This window comes from Physella acuta, unplaced genomic scaffold, assembly GCF_028476545.2.
Source record: "Physella acuta isolate Inbredline_101_S28 unplaced genomic scaffold, ASM2847654v3 ptg000017l, whole genome shotgun sequence".
NCBI lineage: Eukaryota > Metazoa > Mollusca > Gastropoda > Physidae > Physella > Physella acuta.
The window spans coordinates 4,394,706-4,421,759 of record NW_026731537.1 but is presented as its reverse complement, the minus strand read 5'-3'; the positions used below and the strand labels follow the sequence as shown (position 1 = coordinate 4,421,759).

The 27,054-nt window shown below is 40.6% G+C and overlaps 3 protein-coding genes and 1 long non-coding RNA gene across 4 annotated transcripts; 3 read left to right on the top strand and 1 right to left on the bottom strand.

Annotated features, from left to right (window-relative positions):
* The first annotated feature begins 3,161 nt into the window (after positions 1 to 3,161).
* LOC131939048 (uncharacterized) lies at positions 3,162 to 9,952 on the top strand. Its single transcript, XM_059297298.1, has 2 exons — positions 3,162 to 5,874; positions 7,888 to 9,952. Exons 1-2 carry the CDS (start codon positions 3,162 to 3,164, stop codon positions 9,918 to 9,920), a joined length of 4,746 nt encoding a protein of 1,581 aa, XP_059153281.1. The 3' UTR covers positions 9,921 to 9,952.
* A 1,419-nt stretch (positions 9,953 to 11,371) lies between these two features.
* LOC131939037 (uncharacterized) lies at positions 11,372 to 12,478 on the bottom strand. Its single transcript, XM_059297288.1, has one exon. The coding sequence runs from the start codon at positions 12,476 to 12,478 to the stop codon at positions 11,372 to 11,374; it is 1,107 nt and encodes a 368-aa protein (XP_059153271.1).
* A 2,270-nt stretch (positions 12,479 to 14,748) lies between these two features.
* Positions 14,749 to 22,435, top strand: LOC131938490 (uncharacterized). The gene is made up of 5 exons (XM_059296548.1): positions 14,749 to 14,894; positions 15,687 to 15,741; positions 21,136 to 21,255; positions 21,574 to 21,682; positions 22,297 to 22,435. The coding sequence occupies exons 1-5, from the start codon at positions 14,799 to 14,801 to the stop codon at positions 22,343 to 22,345; spliced, it is 429 nt and encodes a 142-aa protein (XP_059152531.1). The 5' UTR covers positions 14,749 to 14,798; the 3' UTR covers positions 22,346 to 22,435.
* A 1,163-nt stretch (positions 22,436 to 23,598) lies between these two features.
* On the top strand, positions 23,599 to 25,168 carry LOC131938501 (uncharacterized). The gene is made up of 3 exons (XR_009386304.1): positions 23,599 to 23,953; positions 24,215 to 24,269; positions 25,058 to 25,168. It is a non-coding gene; the product is annotated as an uncharacterized LOC131938501 (long non-coding RNA).
* Positions 25,169 to 27,054: the final 1,886 nt, after the last annotated feature.

Sequence of the window (27,054 nt, the reverse complement as noted above, 5' to 3'; positions counted from 1 at the left end):
AACTAGATCTAGGGTGTGGATTTTTTACTTTGTCGAATAGCAAAAAGAATATTGTACAAACATCATGAGCTGAGTAATACATTACTCACAATTAATTCGCTACCAGAATAACGAAAACGTCATCACACCGTAAACTACATTGAACATTGGCCAGGGCATCCTGGCTAGTGCGCGCATTGGCCGGCTAATGTACGAAATACATTGTCAATTTTAAGCTATTCTTCTGGCAGGTCAAATGAGGTGGTTGTTGCTGATGAGGCTTGGGCCGATGGTTTCATGGGGCCACTGGAACTGTGGCTCAAGTGGCTCTTCTCGATGGCTCTCGCATTAGGGTGAATGGTGGAGGTGGGAGCGCTTCACAGCTGACGTGAGTTAGGGATTGTTTGTTGCATTATTGCGTAGTTAGTTAAATGGCATTTGGGATGGACTGCGTTTGCATGAGGCAGACGGGCAGAAATATATTGTTGTTAAAAATTGCTGATCTAGATAGGCCAGGGGTCGGCAACCTTTTGAGACGGAAGAGCCAAAAGTTACAATCTACTAAATTTCTCATCTTTTGAGGAGCCACTAACATTTTTATGTGCGCTTCGGTAGTGGAAAGCATGGAGCCATTGCCGCGGGGCTGGCTATGGCGGCTGTCAGCTATCCATTGTTTTTTATTTTGTTTAAAGTTGTTTTTGTTTTTACAGTATATTATTTTCAAGTTTCTAAAATGGAATAATGTAATTATTTTGGAACTGGCAAGCCGCAGGTTACCGACAGATTTCCAATGTTAGTATCGTCGATATGTAGCCATGTATTTTATTTAATAAAATAGTATTACAAACACACAAAAGTGTTTATTCATATTTAATTTTGAATTAAAGTTAAAACATATGAAGAATAATTAGAAATATCTTTTTTTCCTAAAACAAAGTGTTTTTTTTAACTGTTAAACTAAAAAATAAATGTTTTGCTGTTTTCTGCTTATCATTGAAATTATTAATTTTAGTAAAATACTTTCTTTGAGTTGCTTCCCTTTAAAGTTATTATTCTGTCTTAGATGGGAGATCATTTATGTATTCTTGAAATACACGTCATTTGTTTTTTCAAACGCAGATGTTAAATTGATATGCATTCCCTTTACCATGCAGGGGATGTATGTATTAGACCTGAAAAAATGTTTTTTTTTTAAAATTACTATAATAACAAGCTTTTTTTTAAATTGATGCACTAAAAAGAAAAGAAAATATTTTGAAATATACGATTTTCTTTTAGTTATTTCAATTTTAAATATTGGTTCATTATTATATATATATATATATATATATATATATATATATATATATATATATATATATATATATAAAGAAAAAAATGTATTTTCATATGAATTTATATAGTTAAAGAGGTAGGGTAGTATTGGATCTACAATTTACTAATTTTTCGTTAGTTTTCACGATCTTTTTTGTCTACCTGTATCAAGCTTAAATAAATAAGGTTGTCGAATCAATCCGATTAATTTCAGCTACGTCACCGGTGTCGTCACAAGAATTACTGCTGGGTGAAAGAAATTTTAATCTTACTCCCCCCCTCCCCTCCCCGCCCCTCCCCCCTCCCTCCATGTCATGTAGCACGCTTAACTCACGTCCACACCACACCTGAAGAAATACAAAAAAAGTTATAATTTATACGCTAAGTATGGACTTGAATCAGTGCCCCCCCCCCCCCCCCCCACCCACAAAAGAAAGCTTCAAAATCCACCACCCTAAAAGAAACACTGGAAGCATGATGATAGAAATAACTCCTTTGAGAAATTGATAACAGATTTATGACCGTTGCCAAGAAAAGAAAACTTATTTTTCTGAGCCAAAAGTAAAATATTCATGAACAATCTGAATATAATGTTTGTTATAAAGTTTTGTTGTAAAGATTTTAAAAATCCTCAGTGCTAATAGAGAATATTGTTTGGGGAATATCCGGTTCTTAGACCCTTGTAGCAACACACGGTGCCATATATGTGACAGAAATGTATGTGCGTGTGTGTATGTAGGGAAATGGTGGGGTGGAGAGGGGGTAGCTTCTGTAGTGCCATAAGTGTATCAATGCTTGTCTTATCTTTGTTCAAGCATTCGCTATAAATAGGCTACAGTACACATTGAGAGATTTCCCCGAAGTTACTTTGAACATTTCTCGGAAAATTTTTGAAATGTGTTTGACAGCCGTTGTTGTATGACGAACGTTGTATGTTGTATGTTGTGTTGGGTGTGTGTGGGATGACATCATGCAAAGATTGGAGTGGCTAAGGTAGCCAGTTTTAGGTAGGTAAACAAGGAATTTGTTCGTTTCTTTTAATTTAATACTTGAATAAGTCTTAGTGATCAATGTAATCAATGTATTGATTTTGATTACAGATAATCGATATTGGCTGATTTATTTTACATGGCGTAGAATTTACAAAAGGAAAAATATTTTTCAGTAAACAGGAACTTGTTCGTTGTTTATCCTTGACAAAACTGTGCAAGCAATTGTTGAACTGAGTGGATAAAAGTTAGACAATAATTGTTGTAGATATAGATCTGATACAGTTTGTAGAGTTACTTTATACTTCGTGTGGTCTGTTGGCTTAAGGTTTGTATATGACTTACAAGATTAATTAGTGAAAATGTGTTAATGAGTTGTGGTTTAGGCGAGAACGGAGACAGGCCTTAGACTTGGCTATTTTACCCCGAAGTTATGTTAAAAATATGAAACGATTCAAAGATTTTGGTGAGATGAAGTATTTTGTAGTGAAAAAAACATCAGCAGAGATAAGCGAAAAGTTCATGATTATAATTTTAACAAATTCTTGTATTGTTCATTGGAAAAATGGTTTGAACGCTAATTATTATAAAATAATATTATGATTAATAATTATACTAATTAATAATCAATTTAAACTTCGCATTTCGTAATTAAAATTATTGATTTCATTTTTTCTTAGATATATTTCTAACTGTAGCAATAAATAATGTCTGATGTCGCGTTTACTTTTGAAAATGTTGTACATTATTATAAAAACTGAAATAGGATACACAAAACACTATTTACTACAGGTTAATGAAAGCAGCGATTAAATGGTTAGTGACGCCAAACACTAATGAACTTAACAACCCGAGTAAAACTTTTAAGTCCATGATAACATGTCGAAACAGTTCAATGATCAGCTGCTGCTAGACGCTCTAGCTTCCGGAAACAGGGAGGAAATCACGCGAGTTATCTACCTTACACGGAACAAGATCAGGTCTCTGTCACAGAGCGCCTTGAACCTCGGGCTGTCGTCTGCTTGCATGCTGGGCCACGGGTCTCTGGTCGAGTTTTTGGTGGAGCGTGGGGCGGGTCTTGAGACACGGAACGCGCGGGGCGACACCCCACTTTTGATCTGCGCAAGAACCGGAAGAGTAGACATGGCTGGGATGCTAATCCAGGCTGGCGCATGCGTCAACGCTTGTGACACTTCCGGTGACACGCCCCTGATTCTGTCGGTTAAATCTCCCGATGCTATCGAGTTGACTAGAACTCTGCTGAGCCAGAAAGACATTGACGTGGATCACCAGAACATCGAGGGCAACACTGCCCTGATGGAAGCTGTTCAAAGCCTGAACTGGGATGCTGCAGGAGGACTCATGAGAGCCGGAGCTGCGGTGGATGGTGTGGCTGTGTACAGCTCGGGGGCGGCGTGGGTGTGTGTGTATAGGGTCAACAGCAGGGGTGAGAGTGTGAGGGACGTAGCGAATAGGATGTTTCTATCCCAGGCTATGAGCAGGGATATTGTAAACATGGAGCGATTGTTGGAGTTGAAGTTGTGTAAGTTTAACAAAGAGGATATTGAAAAGTGGGTTTTTGTCATGGTGGAGGCTATACAAAGCTCCATTCAACAGCACGGGGTCACTGAAGTGGAGCTGAAGATCATCTCTAAACTTGTAGAACACGGCGCTGATGTTAATTACACACACAAGGACGGGGCCACGCCTCTAAATTTATCCATTTCCGCCGGAAGTTACGACCTAGTTGATTGTTTATGCAAACACGGAGCAAATGTTTCCCATAATTCTCTAAAAACTGCAGTTTGTTGTAATAATTCGAGTTTAATTCCACTGTTGGTCAAGTTTGGGGGTTCTGTCAACGTTGAGAACAGTTCTGGAACTCCGGTCTACTGCGGCTCGGCGCTGAATGCCGCACTCACTGAAGAATATCTCGACTGCGCCAGGTTACTGCTCAGCCATGGAGCGTACCTGGACATTAAAACAGCTGTCGTTGACGCGGTCAAGTCTAGAAAATCTAGGACCTTGAAGTTTCTGCAAGAAGAATACGCAGACGATGTTCGTTATGTCGTTTGCACGTGTCGTCCTGGTCTGCTGCACATTGCAGTTGGTGCAGAAGATCTGGAGATTATAGACCTTCTGCTGGATTCAGGCGCAGACGTCAACCGCGTGCACGACTTGAAGACACCGCTCATGTGCGCCCTACCACACCACGTCATCAAACATTTGATCGAACGCGGAGCAGACGTTAACAAAAAGGTTCTCACGACGGCCCTGTTTAACCTACTTTCTCTGTTTGACGCTTTCCTTGTGACCCACACCGACGGGCTGGTGAAGTTTGAGGAAATTGTTCGCACGTTGCTGGAACATGGCGCCAAAGTCGATGACGTGGATCCAGACGGCAACACAGCTTTGATGATTTTGGCGGGAAAGGAAAGAACGGAAGGGATGATGGAACTTTTCATAGACAGAAAAAGTAATATAAATGCTATCAACTTAGAAGGAAATTCTGCCTTACATTTTTCTGTAATAAATAATTTACTGCCAAATTTGGTTGTTTTAATCTCACACGGTGCTGACTGTAATATGCAAAATAAGAAAGGTCACACGCCTTTGATGGAGGCAGTTTTGGTTGAAAATTTGGAAATGGTTAAACTTTTGGTAGAACATAAAGCAGACGTGAATATTTCAGACTGTTTGGGCAACACGGCTCTGCTGCATGCAGCAGACTTGTATTCCAACAATGTCAGTCTGACAAACGCCTTGCTACAAGCAGGTGCTGGCGTCAATCACCAAAACAACAAAGGCATTTCCGCTCTCATGATTTCGGTGGTCAATCTAAATATAGACTTATTCCAGCTCTTGCTGGAGAATGACGTCAACGTGGACGTAGAAACGTTCGATGACGTCACTCCAAAAACTCCGTTAGCGTATCTGCTCAACAAATGGCGGCCCTGTAACGAGAGTCTGCAGTGCGTCAAAGAGTTGCTGAACCATGACGCAGACGCCAAGTGGGTCAGACTTGACGTCATACATCGTCTGATCGCCCTGAGCAGTGAGAGCCTCATCCCGAAGCTCATTCACGCTGGAGTTGCGCCCATCGATGTTCCGGTCAAACCGGAAATAACCGGCTTCACAACTAACTCAATGGTCTCTCCATTACAGCTATCATTAGAAACCGGAAACGCGTCATTAAGTGAATATTTTATTGCCATCTGGTTCCTGACACCGTCAGACATACGCGTCCTATCCGGCCGTGAGGAAACTCTCCAACACATGCAGTACACAAGCACCGTCTGCTACAGCCTCCTCAAGCAGACCTCAACCCAACCGTTGTCTCTGACGATTCTAAGCTTCGTCGCCGTCTCGTCTGCTATAGGCGCAGGACCCAACAGAGCAGAGCGCGTTCGAAGCACCCAACTACCGGTGCCGCTCCAAGAAAAGCTGCTGTTTCATGGTGATGTTGCTGAGGCGGAGGACGGGGACCTGGAGGACTCAGATCTGCTGATTGCCTTGACGAGAGACGCGCTCCAGGGAAGTGAGGAGTTCTTCGAGAGTGACATGGACTTCTACTCTATAGTGGCAGAGGGCGGTGACATGTCTAATTAGGGGATGTCACTGACAAATTACATGAGGTTCAGTCACTGACAAAGACCCGTAACACATTTTCACTGACAAGTGACATATTATGATACAGTGTCTCAAAGGTGACAAGACTTTTGTGGGTTAATAAATTAAACGCTGTAGGACTGTTGTGATATATTAAATTAGACTATGTATGACTGCTTTGATATATTAAATTAGACTATGTATGACTGTTCTGATATATTAAATTAGACGCTGTATGACTGAATAAATTAGAGTATGAATGACTGTTCTGATATATAAAATTAGGCGCTTTACGACTGTTTTAATATATTTAACTAGAATCCACCAGGATTATTGTGGTATATTGTGATATATTTAATCCCCTTGTACCTAACACTGTCGGCAATATTTCGACAAATTACAAAGGAAAACGTCTTTCAAGTATTTAAAAGGCTTTGTGATTGTATCATAGTAGTTTATAAATTGCTTCTAGTGACTTCAAAATGAAATATATTTGTATGTGTATAAATTATAAGATAAAATGTCCTCGTTATGTATTGGCACTTGTGTATAAACGAAGACACGCTGTGCTTATTTAAAGACACATTGTCAGTTCCACGTCTATTTTTATTGCTGACAAGCTAAAGGAAATTCCCGATTCATTTAAGGAATACCCGAAATATTAAGGCATCGCGTTTTAGTTAAGGGTGGGAAAAACTGATATTATGCAAAAATCAATATTCCATTGATTATTTTTTTTTGTTAAACTTATCCATATGGTCTAAATAGATATATTTAGAATAATAAGAAGATATAAAATCATCGTTCCGTATAAAAAATTATTTGTTTTATTAACTAAAAAACAAATTGAAAATTAGCTAATTTGATCTGTCTAATTGACTGTGTACAATGTAAATGCAGAGTTCTAATATCTACAATTTTCTGTCTCAAGATTATATGACTTTCTTGATACACAAGTGAGAAAATGTCTTTCCATAAAACTAGCTATAGGGATCTAAGAATAGAAACAGAGAAAATCTAACACGAATATTTGTTAGTTCAGTATAGTATAGTGAAAATAATTATTGGTTGTTATACTTCACTTCATTTCAAAATATATGTATAGAGAAAATAACGTGTTATTGTATTTTGAAAGTGGTTGCTACTCACTTTAACATGTATTTTAAAGAAAAACGAAATGGGGTAAATGTGTATTAATTGTGGTTATGAAACCAAAAGTGATTATGTAAATTTGTGAAGTTACGATTAAGTAACAATCATCGTAACTAGACTGCACTGTTCTAAGTCACTGAGTTACTTCGCTTGTTCCTGCTTTATTTTCATATGAGCTAAAGATGACACATGCATTTAAACTCATGAAGTAAAAAAAGCCTTATGTTGTCCTACCTAGGGACTGAAGTCGGATATCAACTAGCGCAATTTGAACACATGTCTACTTATCACTTGAAACAATGCCACTTACATACCAACTTTTAAAATGTTTCCCGGAAAAATATCGTTTTATCGTGCTGAAAATTAGAAGAAAAATAAGTTTAAATGTGGTTTGAAAAGTTTGTGTTTACTTTTTCAGGAAGTTACTCGCCAGCCAATCATTTTATTTGATTGGGGATTTAAAAATCACGCGACAATCATTCAGTTTTAAAACAAGTTAGACAACACTTGAATGTCCTGCCAACTGTCCTCTGTCCTTAGTCCTCGACGTCGCTCAACCTCGGGATAGGAGAAGAGATTATCTGGTGTTAAACGAGAGGAGATTATCCAGCGTGACACAAAGGAGATTATCTAGTGTGACACTGAGGAGATTATCCAGCGGGACACAGAGTAGGCCTGGACATCGCTGGACAGTACGGCGCCTCCCCCTCTGAGAGAATGTACCACCCTGTAACACACCACCAAATATAGACATGAAGAAAATCAACTCCCAGACTGGCGACTGCCTGAAGTATGGCGGTCTACAAAGAGAATTGGGCTCTAGAGTTCCTGAATTCTGTATAAGAGGACAAAAACTACAGCGACATAAACAAGAAGATTCTCATGAAACTTTTAGAACGCGGTTCTAACGGGAACTCCACCGATGCCAGGGGCGTCACCGCCCTGATGGCGTCACCCCGACAAGGAGACTATGACCAGATGGAGATGGCGTGTCAAGGCGGAGCAGTGCCTACCCATGCGTGTCTGGTGCTGGCCGTCAAACTCAACCAACCGAATCTGATTCCGTTGTTGGTTCACTACGGCGCAGACGTCAACCTTCGTGGCACAGACCTGAGGCCGGTTTATTCCGGTTCGGCTTTAGACGTAGCATTATCAGCCGGCTACATCGATTGTGCCAAAGTTCTCTTGTACTACGGTCCCTACCTCAACATCCAATCGGCTGTAACGTCAGCTGTGACGCAGCAACAAAAGCAGACGTTGGCGTTTCTGCTGGACCAATGCTACGACGCCGTGTCGGGTTTGATGTACAACCACCAGCAGAACTTGCTCCACATAGCTGTCCAAAACGGCGACATGGACACCATTGACCTGTTGTTAGACGCCGGCGCCGACATCAACTACATCCACCACCAAAAAACTCCTTTGATGGTCGCAAGCCGCATCCACGTCATAAAGAATCTCTTGCTTCGCGGAGCTGATGTCAACATTAAGACCAGCGCCCCGCCTCTCGTACACGCCTTGTCCCAACCCTACTGCGAGCTACTCAATGAACACGTCAGTTTTAAGAACGACAAAGTGTTTCTTCTCTACTGGGAGGAGATTGTGAGTACACTTCTTCAGCATGGAGCCGACATAAATGGGGTGGATGCTATTGGATGTACGGGGCTGATGAAGCTTGTTGAAAAAGATGGATCAAAACGAATTATGAAACAATTATTGTATAACGGTATCTCTATTAATAAAACTGACAGATCTGGAAAAACGGCCCTACATTTAGCAGTAAAAAATAAATGTTTCCAGAATGCCAGATTTTTACTTAAATATGGCGCTGATTGTGAAAAACGTTGTAATATGGGCCACACCGTATTGATCGAGTCAGTTGTAGCGGGGGATTTGGACTGGGTTCAAACCTTGCTGGATCACGGTGTGGATACTGAGGCAGTGGATGTATCCGGCAACACCGCGCTGTGCCGGGCGGCTGATACCTTCGAGGACAACGCCCACCTGGTTCGTCTGCTGATCAAGGCGGGGGCGAAGGTCAACCACCCGAATACCTCAGGGTTGACGCCCTTGATGGTGGCCGCCCAGAGACTGAACGTTGAAACTGTCGAGGTACTGCTGGAGAACGCCGCGGACGTCAATGAAGTCGCCTATAGCTGTGACAGTGTTACAACTCCAATATCCCTGCTCCTCAACAAATGGAGACCGTCCTACGAGAGTTATGTGTTGGCTAAAATGTTGCTGGACCGTGGCGCGACTGCCCAGTGGGTCAGGCCGGATTCAGTCCACCGGATCATAGCATCGAGTTTTGAGAGCCTCATCCCCCCGCTGATATCTGCCGGGGTGGCGCCTTACGACGCCCCTATAAATCATTACATCACCGGCTGGCCAACCGCCCACACAGTCTCGCCGTTTAAATTAGCCTTGACCTTGAATAAAACGAAACTAGCCGATTATTTTATGAAGATATGGTACTTAACAAAAGACGATGTAGGACTTTTATCAAGAAATGAAGCTGTTTTACAAAGGATGAAAAAATTCAGCCCAAAAGGCGTGGCATATCTGAATGAAAAATCTAATGAGCCTTTATCTTTAGTTATCTTAAGTTTCATCGAAGTGTCCACGGCGATGGGTTCTGGGCCAACTAGACGAGAAAAGGTAAACAAATCTAAACTTCCGGTTTTGATGCAGAAGAAGCTGCTCTTCCGGGATGAGGTCATTGACCTTGAAGACGGGGACATTGAGGACGAGGACATTTTGATCGCACTGACCAGCAACGCAGCAGACGGGGACTCTTACTTTTATGAGAACGACGTGGAGTTTTTCCAGGACGTGATGTCTTCGGATGGCAGTACTGAGACCATTGACTCGGACTAGATGGACTTTACGTCGACTGGACTAGAGGGACGTTAGGTCGACTGGACTAGAGGGACGTTAGGTCGACTGGACTAGAGGGACGTTAGGTCGACTGGACTAGAGGGACGTTAGGTCGACTGGACTAGATGGAAGTTAGGTCGACTGGACTAGAGGGACGTTAGGTCGACTGGACTAGAGGGAAGTTAGGTCGACTGGACTAGAGGGACGTTAGGTCGACTGGACCACGGACTAGAGGGGCGTTAGGTCGACTGGACTAGAGGGGCGTTAGGTCGACTGGACCACGGACTAGAGGGGCGTTAGGTCGACTGGACTAGAGGGGCGTTAGGTCGACTGGACCACGGACTAGAGGGACGTTAGGTCGACTGGACTAGAGGGACGTTAGGTCGACTGGACTAGAGGGACGTTAGGTCGACTGGACTAGAGGGAAGTTAGGTCGACTGGACTAGAGGGACGTTAGGTCGACTGGACCACGGACTAGAGGGGCGTTAGGTCGCCTGGACTAGAGGGGCGTTAGGTCGACTGGACCACGGACTAGAGGGGCGTTAGGTCGACTGGACTAGAGGGGCGTTAGGTCGACTGGACCACGGACTAGAGGGGCGTTAGGTCGACTGGACTAGAGGGGCGTTAGGTCGACTGGACCACGGACTAGAGTGGCGTTAGGTCGACTGGACTAGAGGGGCGTTAGGTCGACTGGACCACGGACCAGAGGGGAGTTAGGTTGACTGGATTAGAGGGACGTTAGGTTGACTGGACTACGGACTAGAGGGACTTTAAGTCGACTGGACTAAGGACAATCGGGGGGGTGTTAGGTTGACTGGACTAGAGGGACGTTAGGTCGACTGGACCACGGACTAGAGGGCCGTTAGATCGACTGGACTAGAGAGACGTTAGGTCGACTGGACTAGAGGGACGTTAGGTCGACTGGACCACGGACTAGAGGGCCGTTAGGTCGACTGGACTAGAGAGACGTTAGACCGACTGAACCTTTGACTCGGACTAACGAGGCGCAATATCTCCTGTACTGATGTATTAGTGAAGGCCAGTTTATAAACTAAAGCTTGTAGCATGTACTTGTGCTTTAGCGTTATAATTGGAATTTGATTAATTCAACACTTACATTGGATGCTCTGTGCTCAATTCTATTGTGAGCGTTAAGATCTAGGTAATAATTTACTTAAAGTATCGTTGATAAAAATAGAACAGCTAGAGTTATAATGTTTAATTTTATGTTATCGACAAAGTCTAAAATTCTCATGTTATTGTTATCGAAAAAGACAACTTTGATTGCTTTTATCTTCAAACAGTGAGTGCCCAAATAGACAGAAAGCGCATTAGCAACGATTAGTTTTTATAACAATACTTCTCTATTTTAATGTATTAATTATCATGAATATTTATTGTATAAATGTACATTGTTCGGTTTTTTATTAAATGTTTGTGTGATCTGCACATTACCCCTTGTTTTGTTGCATCACGTTCATTAGTTTTAAAAACGTTTTATTAAAATTTGAGCTCATGCTCTTGTAGATGAAAAAATTAACCGAGGCTTTGATGAAGTCTAAGATGGTCAGAAGTCTTGTGGTCAGGAAGAAAATATTGTTGTACCTCCTGAGTAGGTAAAACTCTGGTTCGGCCAACTGGGCAACGTAGAACACAGTTCGCGGAAAAAGGTTGAGAATATTCACCAGCACCACCACTAGTAGCGTCTTCGCCGCCTGCTTTTCTTTCGGGGAAATCCCGAGATCTTTTTTCTTTGGGGGTTTAGCTACAGCGTCCCCAACTTTGTGAAGGAACTTGCTTGAGCGTCTAAGATAGTGAACTGTGGCGGCTGAACTCATACATAGGATTAGAAAACTGAGGGTGGGAATCAGAATGGCGACTGTCTGATAGTAGACCATGACGATAGCCCCGTTGGTGTAGTAGAAGTTGCTGTAGATGTACTTGGCGATGGTGGCGTTGAAAGTCGGGCTAAAGTCGTAGACGACCACGTAGATGAAGAACATGACGAAGTAGGCGCCGTAGACGAGGATTGAGATGGATATTAGAATAGTTGATGTAAATCTTGGCGTAAAGATGATCTTTACCGTAAATGGCCGGCTGACACACAGACATCTTTCCACGGAGACGAAAGCCGTGAGTGAGTACGAGACGTAGCCGGCAAATAAAGTCGTGTACTCGACGTACGGGAGGGTGAAGTTCAGCCAGGAGGTGCTGAGGGAGGGTGAGGCCAGGCTAATGGGTCCGAACATCCGGTGCAGCACTGCGCATGCGCATTTGAGCAGGTCCCAGAGAGCGATTGCCAGCATGGACCTCGTGACGCCCTCTGAGAACCCCTGGCGGAAGAAGACGGCGATGTTGAGGCTGTTGGTCACCAGACCGAGGCAGGCGATGGAGGTCAAGGTCCAGAAGTTGACGTACGTGTTGATGTAGCCAATCATTTCGTTCGTGATGACCGAGTTGTCCTGGCTGTTCGTGTACACCTGGGTGGTCAGAAAAATCTGGCTAATTTTAGTCGTCTGGTAGCTGTTGGTCGTCTGGTAAGTTTTAGGGGTCTGCATGACTGTAGCCTAGTGTAGCTTCTTCTCAAAGCAAATTTGGTATCTGGGTGTTCTAATAAATTCAAACAATGATACATCTGTTTTCATTTATTTTAGTCCTCTTCTGTAACCAATTTAAACATTTTCCTATAATCTTAAATTTCTTGTCAATATGTTTTTAAGAGAGACAATGTTAACTAAAGCAGCCATTTAGTCGTTTTTTTTTTAAACACTTAGTAGCCCCAACAACGTGTACGCTATGAACAATTGTTATTACTTTTAATTAAAACTGTGATCACCTATGATTATTCTTGTGATTACCTATAATTAAAACTGTGCTCACCTATGATTAAAATTGTGTTCACCTATGTTTATTATACTGACTCTATCAACATTGCCTTTCATCTTACAACGGTGATTTTAAAAAAATCGATTTTAAACGTATGAAATAACCACCAATTTAGGTTGGGTTTTCTTTTTTTAACCATGACGGTTGTATTTATCAAACTTATACTTCGTCCCAATTACCTTGTTTGTTTCTCTAATCACTTGTTATTTTATAAAATATTGGTTCGAAACACACACAGTAATAGGTGGGTGGGGAAAAATTATATTTGTTTAAATTATATTTAAAGGAACTGAAATAATAGATTTTTACCATAAAGGCTAAAGAACGTTGACTTAGAATTCTTCAGAAAGTATTCTATGAAATGCAAAATGCTTTTGAAATCGTACTGTATGCTTTTATTTTAAACTGGTGGCATTACCTTTCAACCTGGAACATGGTGTCCAGCCAAAAATCTGGAATCTACAGGCCAACTAAGGAAGACATGTAGACACGATCTGGAAGAAGTCACAAAGAAGATTGGATACATCTGAGGACAGTGGGAGGGACTAGTCCAGGACAGAGATGCCTAATCCACCAGTTTTAAATTATTCACCTTGATTTTAAGGCAAGGGTTAATCACTTGGTTAATCAGGTAATACATTTTGAGAACATTATCTGATACCATCATGCACCAGGCTAGTAATGCCCAAACTGTCATGATAAATATTGTATATCGATTGTCTTTCTGATGTATACCAGATGTAAACTACAATACTACTCTTAAATCTGTATCAGTCCTCACAAGCCGATTATGAAAACAGTAATACGAAAGCGAACACGCAAGGCAAACTGACGCTGTAAATTTCATGTCTGAGGCGAAAAGAAAATAAACCGGGAGTGATCTCCCCTAAACTTTCTCGAATATTCTTATATAACACTACGTGGGATGGCAACTCGGAATATAGACATGATTTTTGTTTACTTAAACTTTTAAAAATAGAATAAAATCTAGTAGAAGTTCTTCTTTGATAATTTCTTCACCAGCCTGCCTTTTCTAAGGAGCTTGCCGTTTGGGAGCTGTGCATCAAGAAAATTTAAGACATGTTTTCAACAAACAATTTAAACTCGAATTTAGGTAGAAAGAACAGACGAATTTTAGACGACATTTATATAGATGGTTTATGGCATCGACTCAACACTTTTATTATCAAAATAATGCGCTGCCATCAGTTTATATAAATAAAGTATTCAACTTAAAACAAAATCGAAAGTAATTTCATCACTAACTGCGCAAAAACAAAAACACATCAAATTATTTTTAAAACTGCGGGCTTGGGATATCAGGATTAGTTCTTTTCAACGGATTCTTTATAGGCAGGATTAGTGAATTTAATCTCCGCCTTCAGTGTCCAGAATGTTAATTCAATAATTGATCCTAAATTCATCCTAAATGTTAACCCTTAACATTACTCTCACCGAAGTTACACCCATAATCTTACATCTACCCACACCTTAACCCTTACCTAAACCCTTATCCTTACACTAACCTTAAACCCAAACCTTATCGTAAACGTTAGTTTTACACCTACGAAGGCCATAAATCAGACCCTGACCAAAGCCCTAACCATAACCCTCGTAAGGAAACCAATAGAAGTTAACATGCTATACAGTACACAGTACTGTATAGCATTGTCGTTTGATATTATTAAAACAAGACGACGGTCATACTTATTTAAATAAGATTTTAAACCGAAACCTGACTAAGCACGTGTTACTATATTTACAAACATACGTGTCTTTGTATCGTTGGTTGCTATGGTACGTGAGTGTTAAGGGGAAATAACTATTACTATAAACTTCAAATAGTTCCAGGAATTCCCGCTGTAAATAACTGGGTGAAGACCGAGTGCCCCGTCCTTGTTCCCAAACACAACAAGGTAAAAAAAAAATCTGTGTTAACCTGTGTGTGCAGTGGACTATTACACAAGTTTTGGCGACATTCAGACTAGCAGTATGGAACTGACAGACACCCAGTTTTATATAATATGTGGAGCAGCAGCTATATTAACAGCTGTTTGTTTACTGTTACTGATTTATTGTTGCTGCAAAGTAAGTACATTTCACTGTTATCGGAGATTTATTGGTTTAATTTTAAAAACAATTAGGTTAAGTTAACCTTTTTCTTCATGCTTAGGCCTTACCCTTTATTATTTAGAGTGCAGCAGCGAAAAACGCGTTGGCGAATAGTAATGTTACAGGAGTTGGAGAAAGTCCCGTCCGTCATTTAAATTACAACACCTTTGTGATGTGTGAGGGTATTCTGACTTGTACATATAAAAATACTTTCACAATTTTACAAACCTGAAATTAATTGGTTCATTGTGTTATTTGGTTAGTATAAGTTTAATGTATGGTTAATATATGGTTGATGTACGGTTAAAGTAAGCTAATGTATGGTTAATGTAAGATTAATGTATAGTTAATAAATGGCGGATGTATAGTTAATGTATTTGAAGTGTATAATTATATGTATGGTCAATGTATGGTCAATGTATGGTTAATGAATGGCTAATTTACAGTTAACCTATTTGAAATGTAAGTTAACGAATGGTTAATGTATGGTCAATGTATGGTTAATGTATGGTTAATGTATGGTTAATGTAAGGTTAATGTATGGTTAACGTATGGTTAACGTATGGTTAACGTATGGTTAACGTATGGTTAACGTATGGTTAACGTATGGTTAACGTATGGTTAACGTAAGGTTAACGTATGGTTTTAACGTATGGTTAACGTATGGTTAACGTAAGGTTAACGTAAGGTTTACGTGAGGTTAACGTATGGTTAACGTATGGTTAACGTATGGTTAACGTATGGTTAATGCCAATTGTTTTTAACCAGTGCTGCTGTGTTGGTGAGAAGAAAAAAAACAAAGTTACAAAGAGCAGTGGAAAATGTAAGTGTTGGATGTTGTCGCTCGCAATACATGTGATATATATATATATATATATATATATATATATATATATATATATATATATATATATATATATATATATGTAACGAGACTATTTGCCTGTAGTGCCAAATGTTAACGAGTTCTGCTCGACAACGCCAAATGTTACCGAGTCTAACCACTCATTCTACACAACATCGACCACAGTATAGATACTCGAAGATGCAGGTTCGCTATTGATCCTTTTATTACATGAATCAAAGAAATGCTTCACAATAATATACTGAATCAAAAGGAATGCTTCACAATAATAGTTTGAATCAACTGACTCCCAACAGTCCTCACTAGTCTTCATATAACTGAATACACATGTCTATCGTCCTTCTTAACACAATATAACCAACTTGATATGTCACACAGACTGACTGATCGAGAGAGAGAGCCCGAGATCTCAGCCGTCGTCTTCCTATATCCCCTTCATATTCGTAATCGTATTCGGTTCTATCATAATCGTAATTGTAATCGATTCTAATCGTTGCATCCGAATGTTTATTACGCCGCTTCTGTCGTACAGTCCGATTTAATAAGCCATCTGCACTGTGACGTCAGCCTGTGAACTGCGCAGCGGCTTTGTGATCGTTATCAGCCTAACACCTGCGTTATTACAACAGTCGTGTCAAAGTTGACAGCGCTTGTCGTATCCTTCCAAACTACGCCGTGGCTTTATGATCGTTATCAGTTGGCTTATCAGTCCAACACCTGCACTATTGCGTTGTTATCATCTTTGGTAACTACACCTAGTTACATCCACCGCCGCCTTTTTTTGTGTGTTTTCAACCACAAACAACGCTTGGTAGGTGCACTTCCTAAATGTCCATCGCACCATCGTAAAAAAAAATTTATTGTTCCATTCACTGTCAATGTCGTCCCATTCGTAAAAGATTGACAGTTATCCCTATTTCACATATCAAATGTGTCTACATCATATTCCTCAGACACAAAACAGTTCTAGAATTCACATCCACCCTTTTTCGTTTGGTGCCTTCACCAGTTCACTTTTATGACTTTTTGAACAGTCTGTTCTCATACCAGCGCGACCATGAAAGAATTGATGGTTGCTGACAAAAAATTTCGTATTCTTTCTGTTTCTCAAACTTCTCCGCGGACCACTTATCTGATGGTCTACTGTCTCCCTGCTTCTGGGAGGAACGGGATCCTCTTCGTTGCCGTTATCCTCCACTTGTGTATCGCTGTTGTTCTGTTGATGGTGACATTGTTCCGGGATGGGTATGAGAATTTCCGTGTAAGTTTCCGGTTCCCTAATTGTCTTGGGTTTCCTTGTGTGTAACTGCTCTTCTTGACTATGACAATATTTCTTTAATTGAGCAATATTCGCCCACCGATCCGGTTTGGCGTGATCGATGGGTCTTATCTTAAAGGGGCCACCTGCTACTTTAGGCATCTCCACGACTTGCCATATCTCCTGTCCCCAGAGATCGTGGATTTTGTTTCTGCCTAACGGGTGGCTACGCAGTAATACCCTGTCGTTCAGTTTGAGTGGCGGGTCCTTTGTCTGTACCGGCGGTTCCCTTCGCCGTGCTTCATGTTCTAGTCTTTCCTGTACTACCCTGTACATTTCTCTAATTCGTCTCATATGTTCATTCACATATTCCAGTGCAGTGTATGAGCCAGTCATACTCTCCTTTTTTCCTAGGAACAAATCAAGGGGGAGTCGAGCCTCCCGTCCGAACAGCAACATGTGTGGCGAAAAGCCGGTTGTGGCATGGGGGGTGCAGTTGTATAGATATACCAACTCTGGGAGAAAATCAGGCCAACGTTTTTTCTGTTCAGGTTCTAGAGTACGCAGCAAATCATGCATGCTGCGGTTGAACCGCTCGCACTGTCCGTTTCCTTTCGGATTAAATGTGGTTGTTCTAGATTTGTTGATCCCGTAGTGGCTGCACAGTTGGTTAATTACTTCTGACTCAAAGGCCCTTCCTTGGTCAGAGTGTAATTGTCTTGGTATGCCATATTTGATGAACCAATGTTCTATTAAGACCTTTGCCACTGTTTTGGCAGTCTGATCTCGTGTGGGCACCGCCACAGTCCATTTGGTGAATACATCAGTCATTACCAACACATGTTCCGTCCCATCCGATGATTGCTCCAACGACGTAAAGTCCATAGCCACAATCTCTAGTGGTTTTGTCGCTAGTAGGTGTCCTGATGGCTGTCTCATTTTGACAACTGGCATTTTCGCATGCTGACACCTCACACAAGCCTCACAATGGCGTTTGACCTCCATTTCCATATTGGGCCAGTAACACCTCTGTCGTAATATTTTGTGCGTCCTGTCCTGACCCTGGTGTCCTGCCCTGTCATGTGCCAACCTTAGCACTTCTTCTCGTAATTGTCCAGGCACCACCACCTGGTGTATTGTCCCATCAATTTGGTCATGAATTCTCCGCATGAGAACACCATCCTTTATACTGAGACGGTCCCACTGACTCAGTATTTTCTTTGTTTCTCGACCAAATTGTTCTCTTTCCCTTCTTCCTGGGAATTTTTGTTCCTGGACGTGTTTCAACAGCGGCTGTAAGCCACTATCCGTTCTCTGGGCTTCTCTTATCTCTTTGTGATTAAGGCAATTAAAATCACTAATGTCCATATGTCCGGGCTCTGTGGAAATGTGCTCCACCCCGGTCTGCCCGTTTTGCATCACTTGCACCCCGTGAGGGATATCTGTTGACGCTCTGACCTCACATATTCCTGTCAGCGTTTCTTCCTCATCGCCCGGTCTCTCGTAAGGATTCCTTGATAACGCGTCAGCATTACCATTGGACTGCCCTGGGCGATATTTTCTCTCCAGGTCAAGGAGTGCCAATTCTGCTGCCCATCGCTGTTCGATGGATCCCAGCCTTGCTGTGATTTGAAGTTCTTTTTCAATATCTGATAATTTCTCTTCAAGTCTTGTTTGAGACTCTTTCATTGTTTGTCCCATTTTGTTTCTTAAGCCATAACCTCGCCTCTCTGTAGCCTTGCCTTGCCTTACAGAGGGCGATCGTTTCACCGGACAGTGTTGTGCCCTATGTCCGGGTTGTGAGCGGGACAGGCAAATTGGTCGACCATCAGCCGTCCACCGGAGCGATGGACCGGCAGGTCGCGGCTGTCCAACCTGTCTCTGTTTTGTCCCGTTTTTGTCCTGATTCTCTGCTGTTGGCCTGCTTTCTAACCTCTCCAATCGTTGGTCAACCTTATGCAGGTGGGCCAACAGTTGAGCCATCATGGTTTCCATCGTGCCGGTCCCTGTGGGTGGGGATTGTTTCTGTTCCGGCACAGAGACTTTGTCTACCGAACAGTTCGATTGGTCCTCATCCTCGGACCTGCGGATCGCTGAGTTCCTGACCTGAAGGAAGGTCAACTGCGGGTCTTTGTAGACCTCTTCTTTCAAATATCTTCTTGACATAGGGGTCGCCAGCCCCTCGATGAAATGGTCCCTCAGCAGGCGCGCATCCATGTCGGGTATTTTGCCTTTTACCGCTTCAAAGGCCCCGTTCATTCGGTGTGAATACTCCATCACACTCTCCGCCATTCTCTGCTTTATACCAACAAACACCGACAGCAGTTGCGATCCCGACCGTCTCTCCCCAAAGGTCTCCATAATTAGATCCAGCACCTTATCTGGATCTGATTGGATGGTTTTATCGTGGCATTTGACCTCTGCCCTAACCATCTCTCCTATACTGCCCATCAGCAGTCTTAATCTTTCCTCTGGTGACATGTATCTCGAGGCCCAGGCAGCCCTGACCTCTTCACTGAACCTGTTGGTTAAAGTTGGATCCCCGTCCCCGTAAAATTTGTTGATGTGGGACTCACTGGGCAGGACCACAATATGGATCGGCTTTTTGTCCAAATTTTGTCCTGGTCCATCTGGAGGCAAAGGGTCATCCTCACCCTTGCCTATCTCTGGGCTATCTTTATCTGACTCAGATTGTTGGGCCAGCAGGAGTTTCTGTCCCTTTCCGATATCTAAAATACCACTCCCGCGTCTGCCACTCACACCAAGGAAAAATGTTGCAGCTATGCAGCAGATAGTGTTGCCCAACAGGGAGATCATGACACATTTCCAGTATCTAAGAGTTCCATCTATATCTTGGTTGTCATCTTTGCCTAGTATTTGTCCCACAACCAAGTTGGAGATACCAATGCCAATTATCTGGATGCTGGTGGTCAGCCCCATAGGTGTCTCATCTCTGTTCTTTTCAATTTCCTCGATTCTGATTTCAGTTTTCCCTTTTATTTATTTCCTTCAAATAAAAAAAGACATTTCTTACCGTGTGTGTATGAAAAATTTTCCTCGTTCCTCAATTTTCACTGTTCCTGAATGTTCGAATTCACACACACACTAAACACAGTTATGAACAAGGTTGACTATGGGTGCCTAAAGCGGCAAGTCTAGTTGAATTCATCCTGTCCGCAGCGCCAAATGTAACGAGACTATTTGCCTGTAGTGCCAAATGTTAACGAGTTCTGCTCGACAACGCCAAATGTTACCGAGTCTAACCACTCATTCTACACAACATCGACCACAGTATAGATACTCGAAGATGCAGGTTCGCTATTGATCCTTTTATTACATGAATCAAAGAAATGCTTCACAATAATATACTGAATCAAAAGGAATGCTTCACAATAATAGTTTGAATCAACTGACTCCCAACAGTCCTCACTAGTCTTCATATAACTGAATACACATGTCTATCGTCCTTCTTAACACAATATAACCAACTTGATACTGCCACACAGACTGACTGATCGAGAGAGAGAGCCCGAGATCTCAGCCGTCGTCTTCCTATATCCCCTTCATATTCGTAATCGTATTCGGTTCTATCATAATCGTAATTGTAATCGATTCTAATCGTTGCATCCGAATGTTTATTACGCCGCTTCTGTCGTACAGTCCGATTTAATAAGCCATCTGCACTGTGACGTCAGCCTGTGAACTGCGCAGCGGCTTTGTGATCGTTATCAGCATAACACCTGCGTTATTACAACAGTCGTGTCAAAGTTGACAGCGCTTGTCGTATCCTTCCAAACTACGCCGTGGCTTTATGATCGTTATCAGTTGGCTTATCAGTCCAACACCTGCACTATTGCGTTGTTATCATCTTTGGTAACTACACCTAGTTACATATATATATATATATATATATATATATATATATATATATATATATATATACATATCTTTGTTATTTGTTCGATTGTGACTAAAATTGTGGTGTAAATGATGTATTCTGTATACGGTATGCGCGGGTGCACCTTTGAATGCTTTTTGTCTGCATCTTTATGTGCACCTTTTAACATTAAATCCCTGATAAAACTTGTGTGCAGCCCCTAAAGCATCTAAACCTAGGGTGACCAAATGTCCGTCAACCACCATAGACCTTCACGGACATTCAAGGCAGAGCGCCATTCAAAAAACCAGAGACTTTATCTGGTCCAGTAAACAAAGTAAGTTGAGATGTTGACATCAAAGTTGTAGTAGTAGACGAGTGTTGTAATATTTGATCTATAGTTTGTAGTAGTGGTCAAATATCGTCAGATGTTGACGTCAATGCTATGATAGTGCTAAACATCTAGTTGCAATATAAACCCTTCTAAGTACATGAAAACTAAAGTACATTATAAACTATATAACTTCCTGCTCGACAAGAAATACATTCAGTTAGAGGCAGACAGGAAAGAAAAGCAGCAGACAGTACTGAAACTGTGACTTGGCTAAACTCTAAAGTCTAAAGCAATAAATTATTTATTTCCGCCTTTCATTAGACGGCACTAAATCTGTGAAAATCATCACCGGACGCGGCAAGCACAGCCCTAACGGCTTTCCGGTCATCCGGGAAACTCTGAAGAAAATGTTCGACAGAGAGGGGATCAAGTAAGGCATTTGTGTGTGTGTGTGTGTATGTGTGTCAGTGTTTCTTCCAGCCTTTTTCTCCGGGGGGCACTTGAAATCTTCGGGGGGGGGGGGGCGGTAAACTTTCTTCGGGGGGGGGCGGAGACTGTTAAAAGTATATATTTTCTATATAAATTATATAAATTTCATTTCGTTCGGGGGGGGGGGGGGGGGGGCGGTAAAAAAATTTCGGGGGGGGGGGGGGGCTTTGCCCCCCGAAGAGATGCCTGGAAGAAACTCTGATGTGTGTGTGTGTGTGTGTGTGTGAAACATATTGACTTGACTAATCAAAGTTTTGTCCCGTAGTTTTCCAGTATTGAACATTGTCAAAATGTTTTAAGATTTGAGGGCAGAAGAATTAGAGTTCACATGTTTCTTGACCTCGGCATATTAAGGGATGGTGTGGTCACACTATGACCAGTCGCCTTTACTTTCCCCCAACACAATCAACACAACATAGTAGTTTAGTAACGCTTAACACCATCATCACATGCACTCCCCACACACACACCCTGTCCACACACACATTCAACACAACATCTTTGTTTGTTTAATGGTACACAATGCCCATTTAATAAGGTCACATTACTTTCCAGGCACACATCAGACAACAGAGGTGGCGCTGTTGTTATCGACCTTCAATAACTTTCCAAGTTTCATTTTAGAGGCTCTTCTTGTTTTGTGTTGTTTTTTTTTAATCGGATCATAATTATATCAAAAAATTAAATTATTTTTAATAACTCAAATTGTTTTGTTAATTATTTTATTGCTATGCAGTATTTAAAAAAAAGAAGTTCTAAGTTGAAAAAACAAAAGCCTAGTTCATTATCTATTGTAATACCTTACTGACATAAACTGGCTTTAAAGTTCAAGTATACTGCAAAAAAAAAAAAAAAAAAAAAAAAAAAGCAGGCAATGTCTACAGCGAACATCAGACAGAACCCAGCTTCAATGTGTGCAATGGAAAGTCGCGGGCCGTAGTTTGGAGACCCCTGGTCTATGGCATGGCATCATCACTGGCTGTACCCCATGAAGGTGCCGCCAGTGTAACAACAAGACAAAACTGAAGTGCCAGATGTATAATGTTCCTGTTCTGCTCAATGTTTCAAGCGAATTCTATTCCTAACATTATTATATTGTTCAGAGAGTTTTTATTGTAAAACCATTTATAGTATTAAAAAAAGTGTGTACATTTACTTTAAAATAAATATTTCTTTCTACTTGATTACATTTAAATTGAACATGATTATCATTTGCAAGTTATCAAACAATGGAATCATTATACTGACAATACAAACTCATTAACCCTTTATATACTAAGAGGTTCCCTATATTGCCTCACATTTCAATAGAAATTGTTTTATGGCATCTATATATACTGTGACAGTACGTGATAAAGCCAAACCTTCGGACGTTTATTTGCATAAATATTTTAATTTAAAACAAAATCGATAGTCATTCAGTGCACAGAATCGAAACAATATCCCACTTTATTTTTATATTGCAGACCTGGGATAACAAGGATTCATTCCTTTAAACTGTACATTTAGACAGATTTAATTAATTTAAACTTAGTCCTTATGTTAATTAAACTATTTGTCTTCAGTGACATAGATGAACCTGGTTCAAACGCTGACCCTTAATATTCTTTGAATAAGCCAGAATCGAACCTCTACCTTAACCTAAACCCTTATCCTTACACCAGCTATAACACAGGTCATTATCGTAAACGTTGCTTTTAAACCAACGAATGCCATACATCAGACTCAGACCTTGACCTAGAACCCTAATCGTAACCCTCATAACAAACCGACAGAAACAATCGATACAATGCTTTATTGTACTGTCTTTACATATTTAACCAGACGACGATCATGTTAAATGGTAGAATCGCTCAACCAAAACCGAACAAATCACGTGTGTTTCTATATTTAGTGACAAACATGTCCGAGTACCGTTGGTTGCTATGATACGTGAGCTTTAAGGGGAAATAACTTAATGAATTTGAAATAATTCCAGGAATTCCCGTTGTAAACAACCATATCAAGACATAGTGCCCTAGCTTTGTTCTACAAAGACAAAACTGGATAAAAATAAACCGCGTAACCTGTTTGTGCAGTGGACTGTGACACAAATTTTGGCGACATTCAGACTAGCAGTATGGAGCTGACGGACACCCAGATTTATATAATAAGTGGTGTAGCAGCGACTATCGCTGTTTGTCTAATTTGTTTGATTGGCTGCTGCTGCAAAGTAAGAACATATTTTCATTTTTAAAAGGGTCGAATAGTTTTAACTGTACACATGATTATTAGTTTAAAATTTCTATTTTTCATGCATTTGATTCACCACATCAACAGTATTTAACTCTGTTTATCGTTTTTGGGATTATGTTTGGACAATTTCAGACAATAAAAATGCTATTGACCAAGGCTCACATTTTACACACATGAAATTAATTGTTTCGCTGTGTTGTATAATGTTTTTGGTTGATGTCTATTGTTTTTTAACAAGTACTGCTGTGGTGGGGGACGGAAAAGAAACAACGGCACACGGAGGAGTGAAAAATGTAAGTCTTTGATGGCATTCCCAATAGATTTGTCTATATAATAGAGTGGATGGGTGGCACTAACTTATCATTTACAATCACTTTAATACAAATTTTCTAAAAATTGTAACCTTTGTTTAAAACATTACCGTTAATCTTTCAATTAAATATGTTTATTCTGCCTTGTGTTTCTATACACACTTCCAAAACACACCCAATGATGTCTAAAACAAAATACACATTATCAACAACTAGGCGACACGTATCTGTTAGTTGTTAGATTGGGCGTGCAGTTGTGGAATACAAGATTGTTTTAGTAAACAGTGGGCATCTTTTGAGTGCTTTTTTGTGATATTGTTATGTGGATCTTTAGTGTGCATCTTTGGTGCTATTTTTGTGTGCATCTTTAGTGTGCATCTTTTGTGCTATTGTTATCGGGATCTTTACTGTGAATCTCTGGTGCTATTGTTATGTGGATCTTTTGTGTGCATCTCTGGTGCTATTGTTATGTGGAACTTTAGTGTGCATCTTTGGTGCTATTGTTATGTGAATCTTTAGTGTGCATCTTTGGTGCTATTGTTATGTGGATCTTTTGTCTGCATCTTTTGTGCTATTTTTGTGTGCATCTTAAGTGTGCATCTTTTGTGATATTGTTGTGGGGATCTTTTGAGTGCATCTCTGGTGCTATTGTTATGTTGATCTTTACTGTGCATCTTTTGTGTTATTGTTGCATGGATCTTTTGAGTGAATCTTGAGTGTTCATCTTTTAACATTAAACCCCTGGCTACACTTGTGTGCAGCCCCTAAAGCATCTAAACCTAGGGTGACCAAATGTACGTCAACCACCATAGACCTTCACGGACATTCAAGGCAGAGCGCCATTCAAAAAACCAGAGACTTTATCTGGTCCAGTAAACAAAGTAAGTTGAGATGTTGACATCAAAATTATAGTAGTGGTCAACTATGATGCATTGTTGACATATACGTGTAGCAATATTCAACTTTTCTGTACTGTTGACATCTAGATATAGTAATAGCCAATTTTGTGTAATGTGGACATCTAGATATAGTAATAGCCAATTTTGTGTAATGTGGACATCTAGATATAGTAATAGCCAATTTTGTGTAATGTTGACATCTAGATATAGTAGTGGCCAATTTTGTGTAATGTTGACATCTAGATATAGTAGTGGCCAATATTGTGTATTGTTGACATCTAGATATAGTAGTGGCCAATTTTGTGTAATGTTGACATCTAGATATAGAAGTGGCCAATATTGTGTATTGTTGACATCTAGATATAGTAGTGGCCAATATTGTGTAATGTTGACATCTAGATATAGTAGTGGCCAATTTTGTGTAATGTTGACATCTAGATATAGCAGTGGCCAATTTTGTGTAATATTGACATCTAGATATAGTAGTGGCCAATTTTGTGTAATGTTGACATCTAGATATAGTAGTGGCCAATTTTGTGTAATATTGACATCAAGATATAGTAGTGGCCAATTTTGTGTAATGTTGACATCTAGATATAGCAGTGGCCAATTTTGTGTAATATTGACATCTAGATATAGTAGTGGCCAATTTTGTGTAATATTGACATCTAGATATAGTAGTGGCCAATTTTGTGTAATGTTGACATCTAGATATAGCAGTGGCCAATTTTGTGTAATGTTGACATCTAGATATAGCAGTGGCCAATATTGTGTAATGTTGACATCTAGATATAGTAGTGGCCAATATTGTGTATTGTTGACATCTAGATATAGTAGTGGCCAATTTTGTGTAATGTTCACATCTAGATATAGTAGTGGCCAATTTTGTGTAATATTGACATCTAGATATAGTAGTGGCCAATATTGTGTAATGTTGACATCTAGATATAGCAGTGGCCAATATTGTGTAATGTTGACATCTAGATATAGCAGTGGCCAATATTGTGTAATGTTGACATCTAGATATAGTAGTGGCCAATATTGTGTAATGTTGACATTTAGATATAGCAGTGGCCAATATTGTGTAATGTTGACATCTAGATATAGTAGTGGCCAATTTTGTGTAATATTGACATCTAGATATAGTAGTGGCCAATATTGTGTAATGTTGACATCTAGATATAGCAGTGGCCAATATTGTGTAATGTTGACATCTAGATATAGCAGTGGCCAATATTGTGTAATGTTGACATTTAGTTATAATAGTGGCCAATTTTGTGTAATGTTGACATCTAGATATAGTAATGGCCAATATTGTGTAATGTTGACATCTAGGCGGTAGTAAACAATTCAAAGCGTGTGAAAACTGCTAAAATACGTAGTACACAATGACTCATGTCATTAGGAAAACAAATGTCGTGTCACTAGACGGTCGCGGTGGTCAGGGAAAGAAAATCAGACGCAGACAAGAAAATTTGTTAGACGCAGACAGGTAAAAAACTGTGATAAACTGTAAAGCTATAAATGACATTTTATCTTGCATTAGACAGCACCAAATCCGTGAAAATCATTACGGGACGCGGCAATCACAGCCCGAACGGCTTTCCAGTCATCCGAGAAACTCTGAAGAAAATGTTCAACAGAGAGGGGATCAAGTAAGGAATGTGTGTGTGTGTGTATGTGTGTATGCGTGTGTGTGTGTGTGCGTGCGTGTGTGAGTGTTTGTGTGTGTGTGCATGTTTGTGTGTATGTGTGTGTGCGTGTGTGTGTGCGTGCGTGTGTGAGTGTTTGTTAGTGTGAAAGTTGACTTATCGAACCAAAGTTTTGTCCTTTGAAACCCCAGCTTTCCACTGTTGAGCATATTTAAA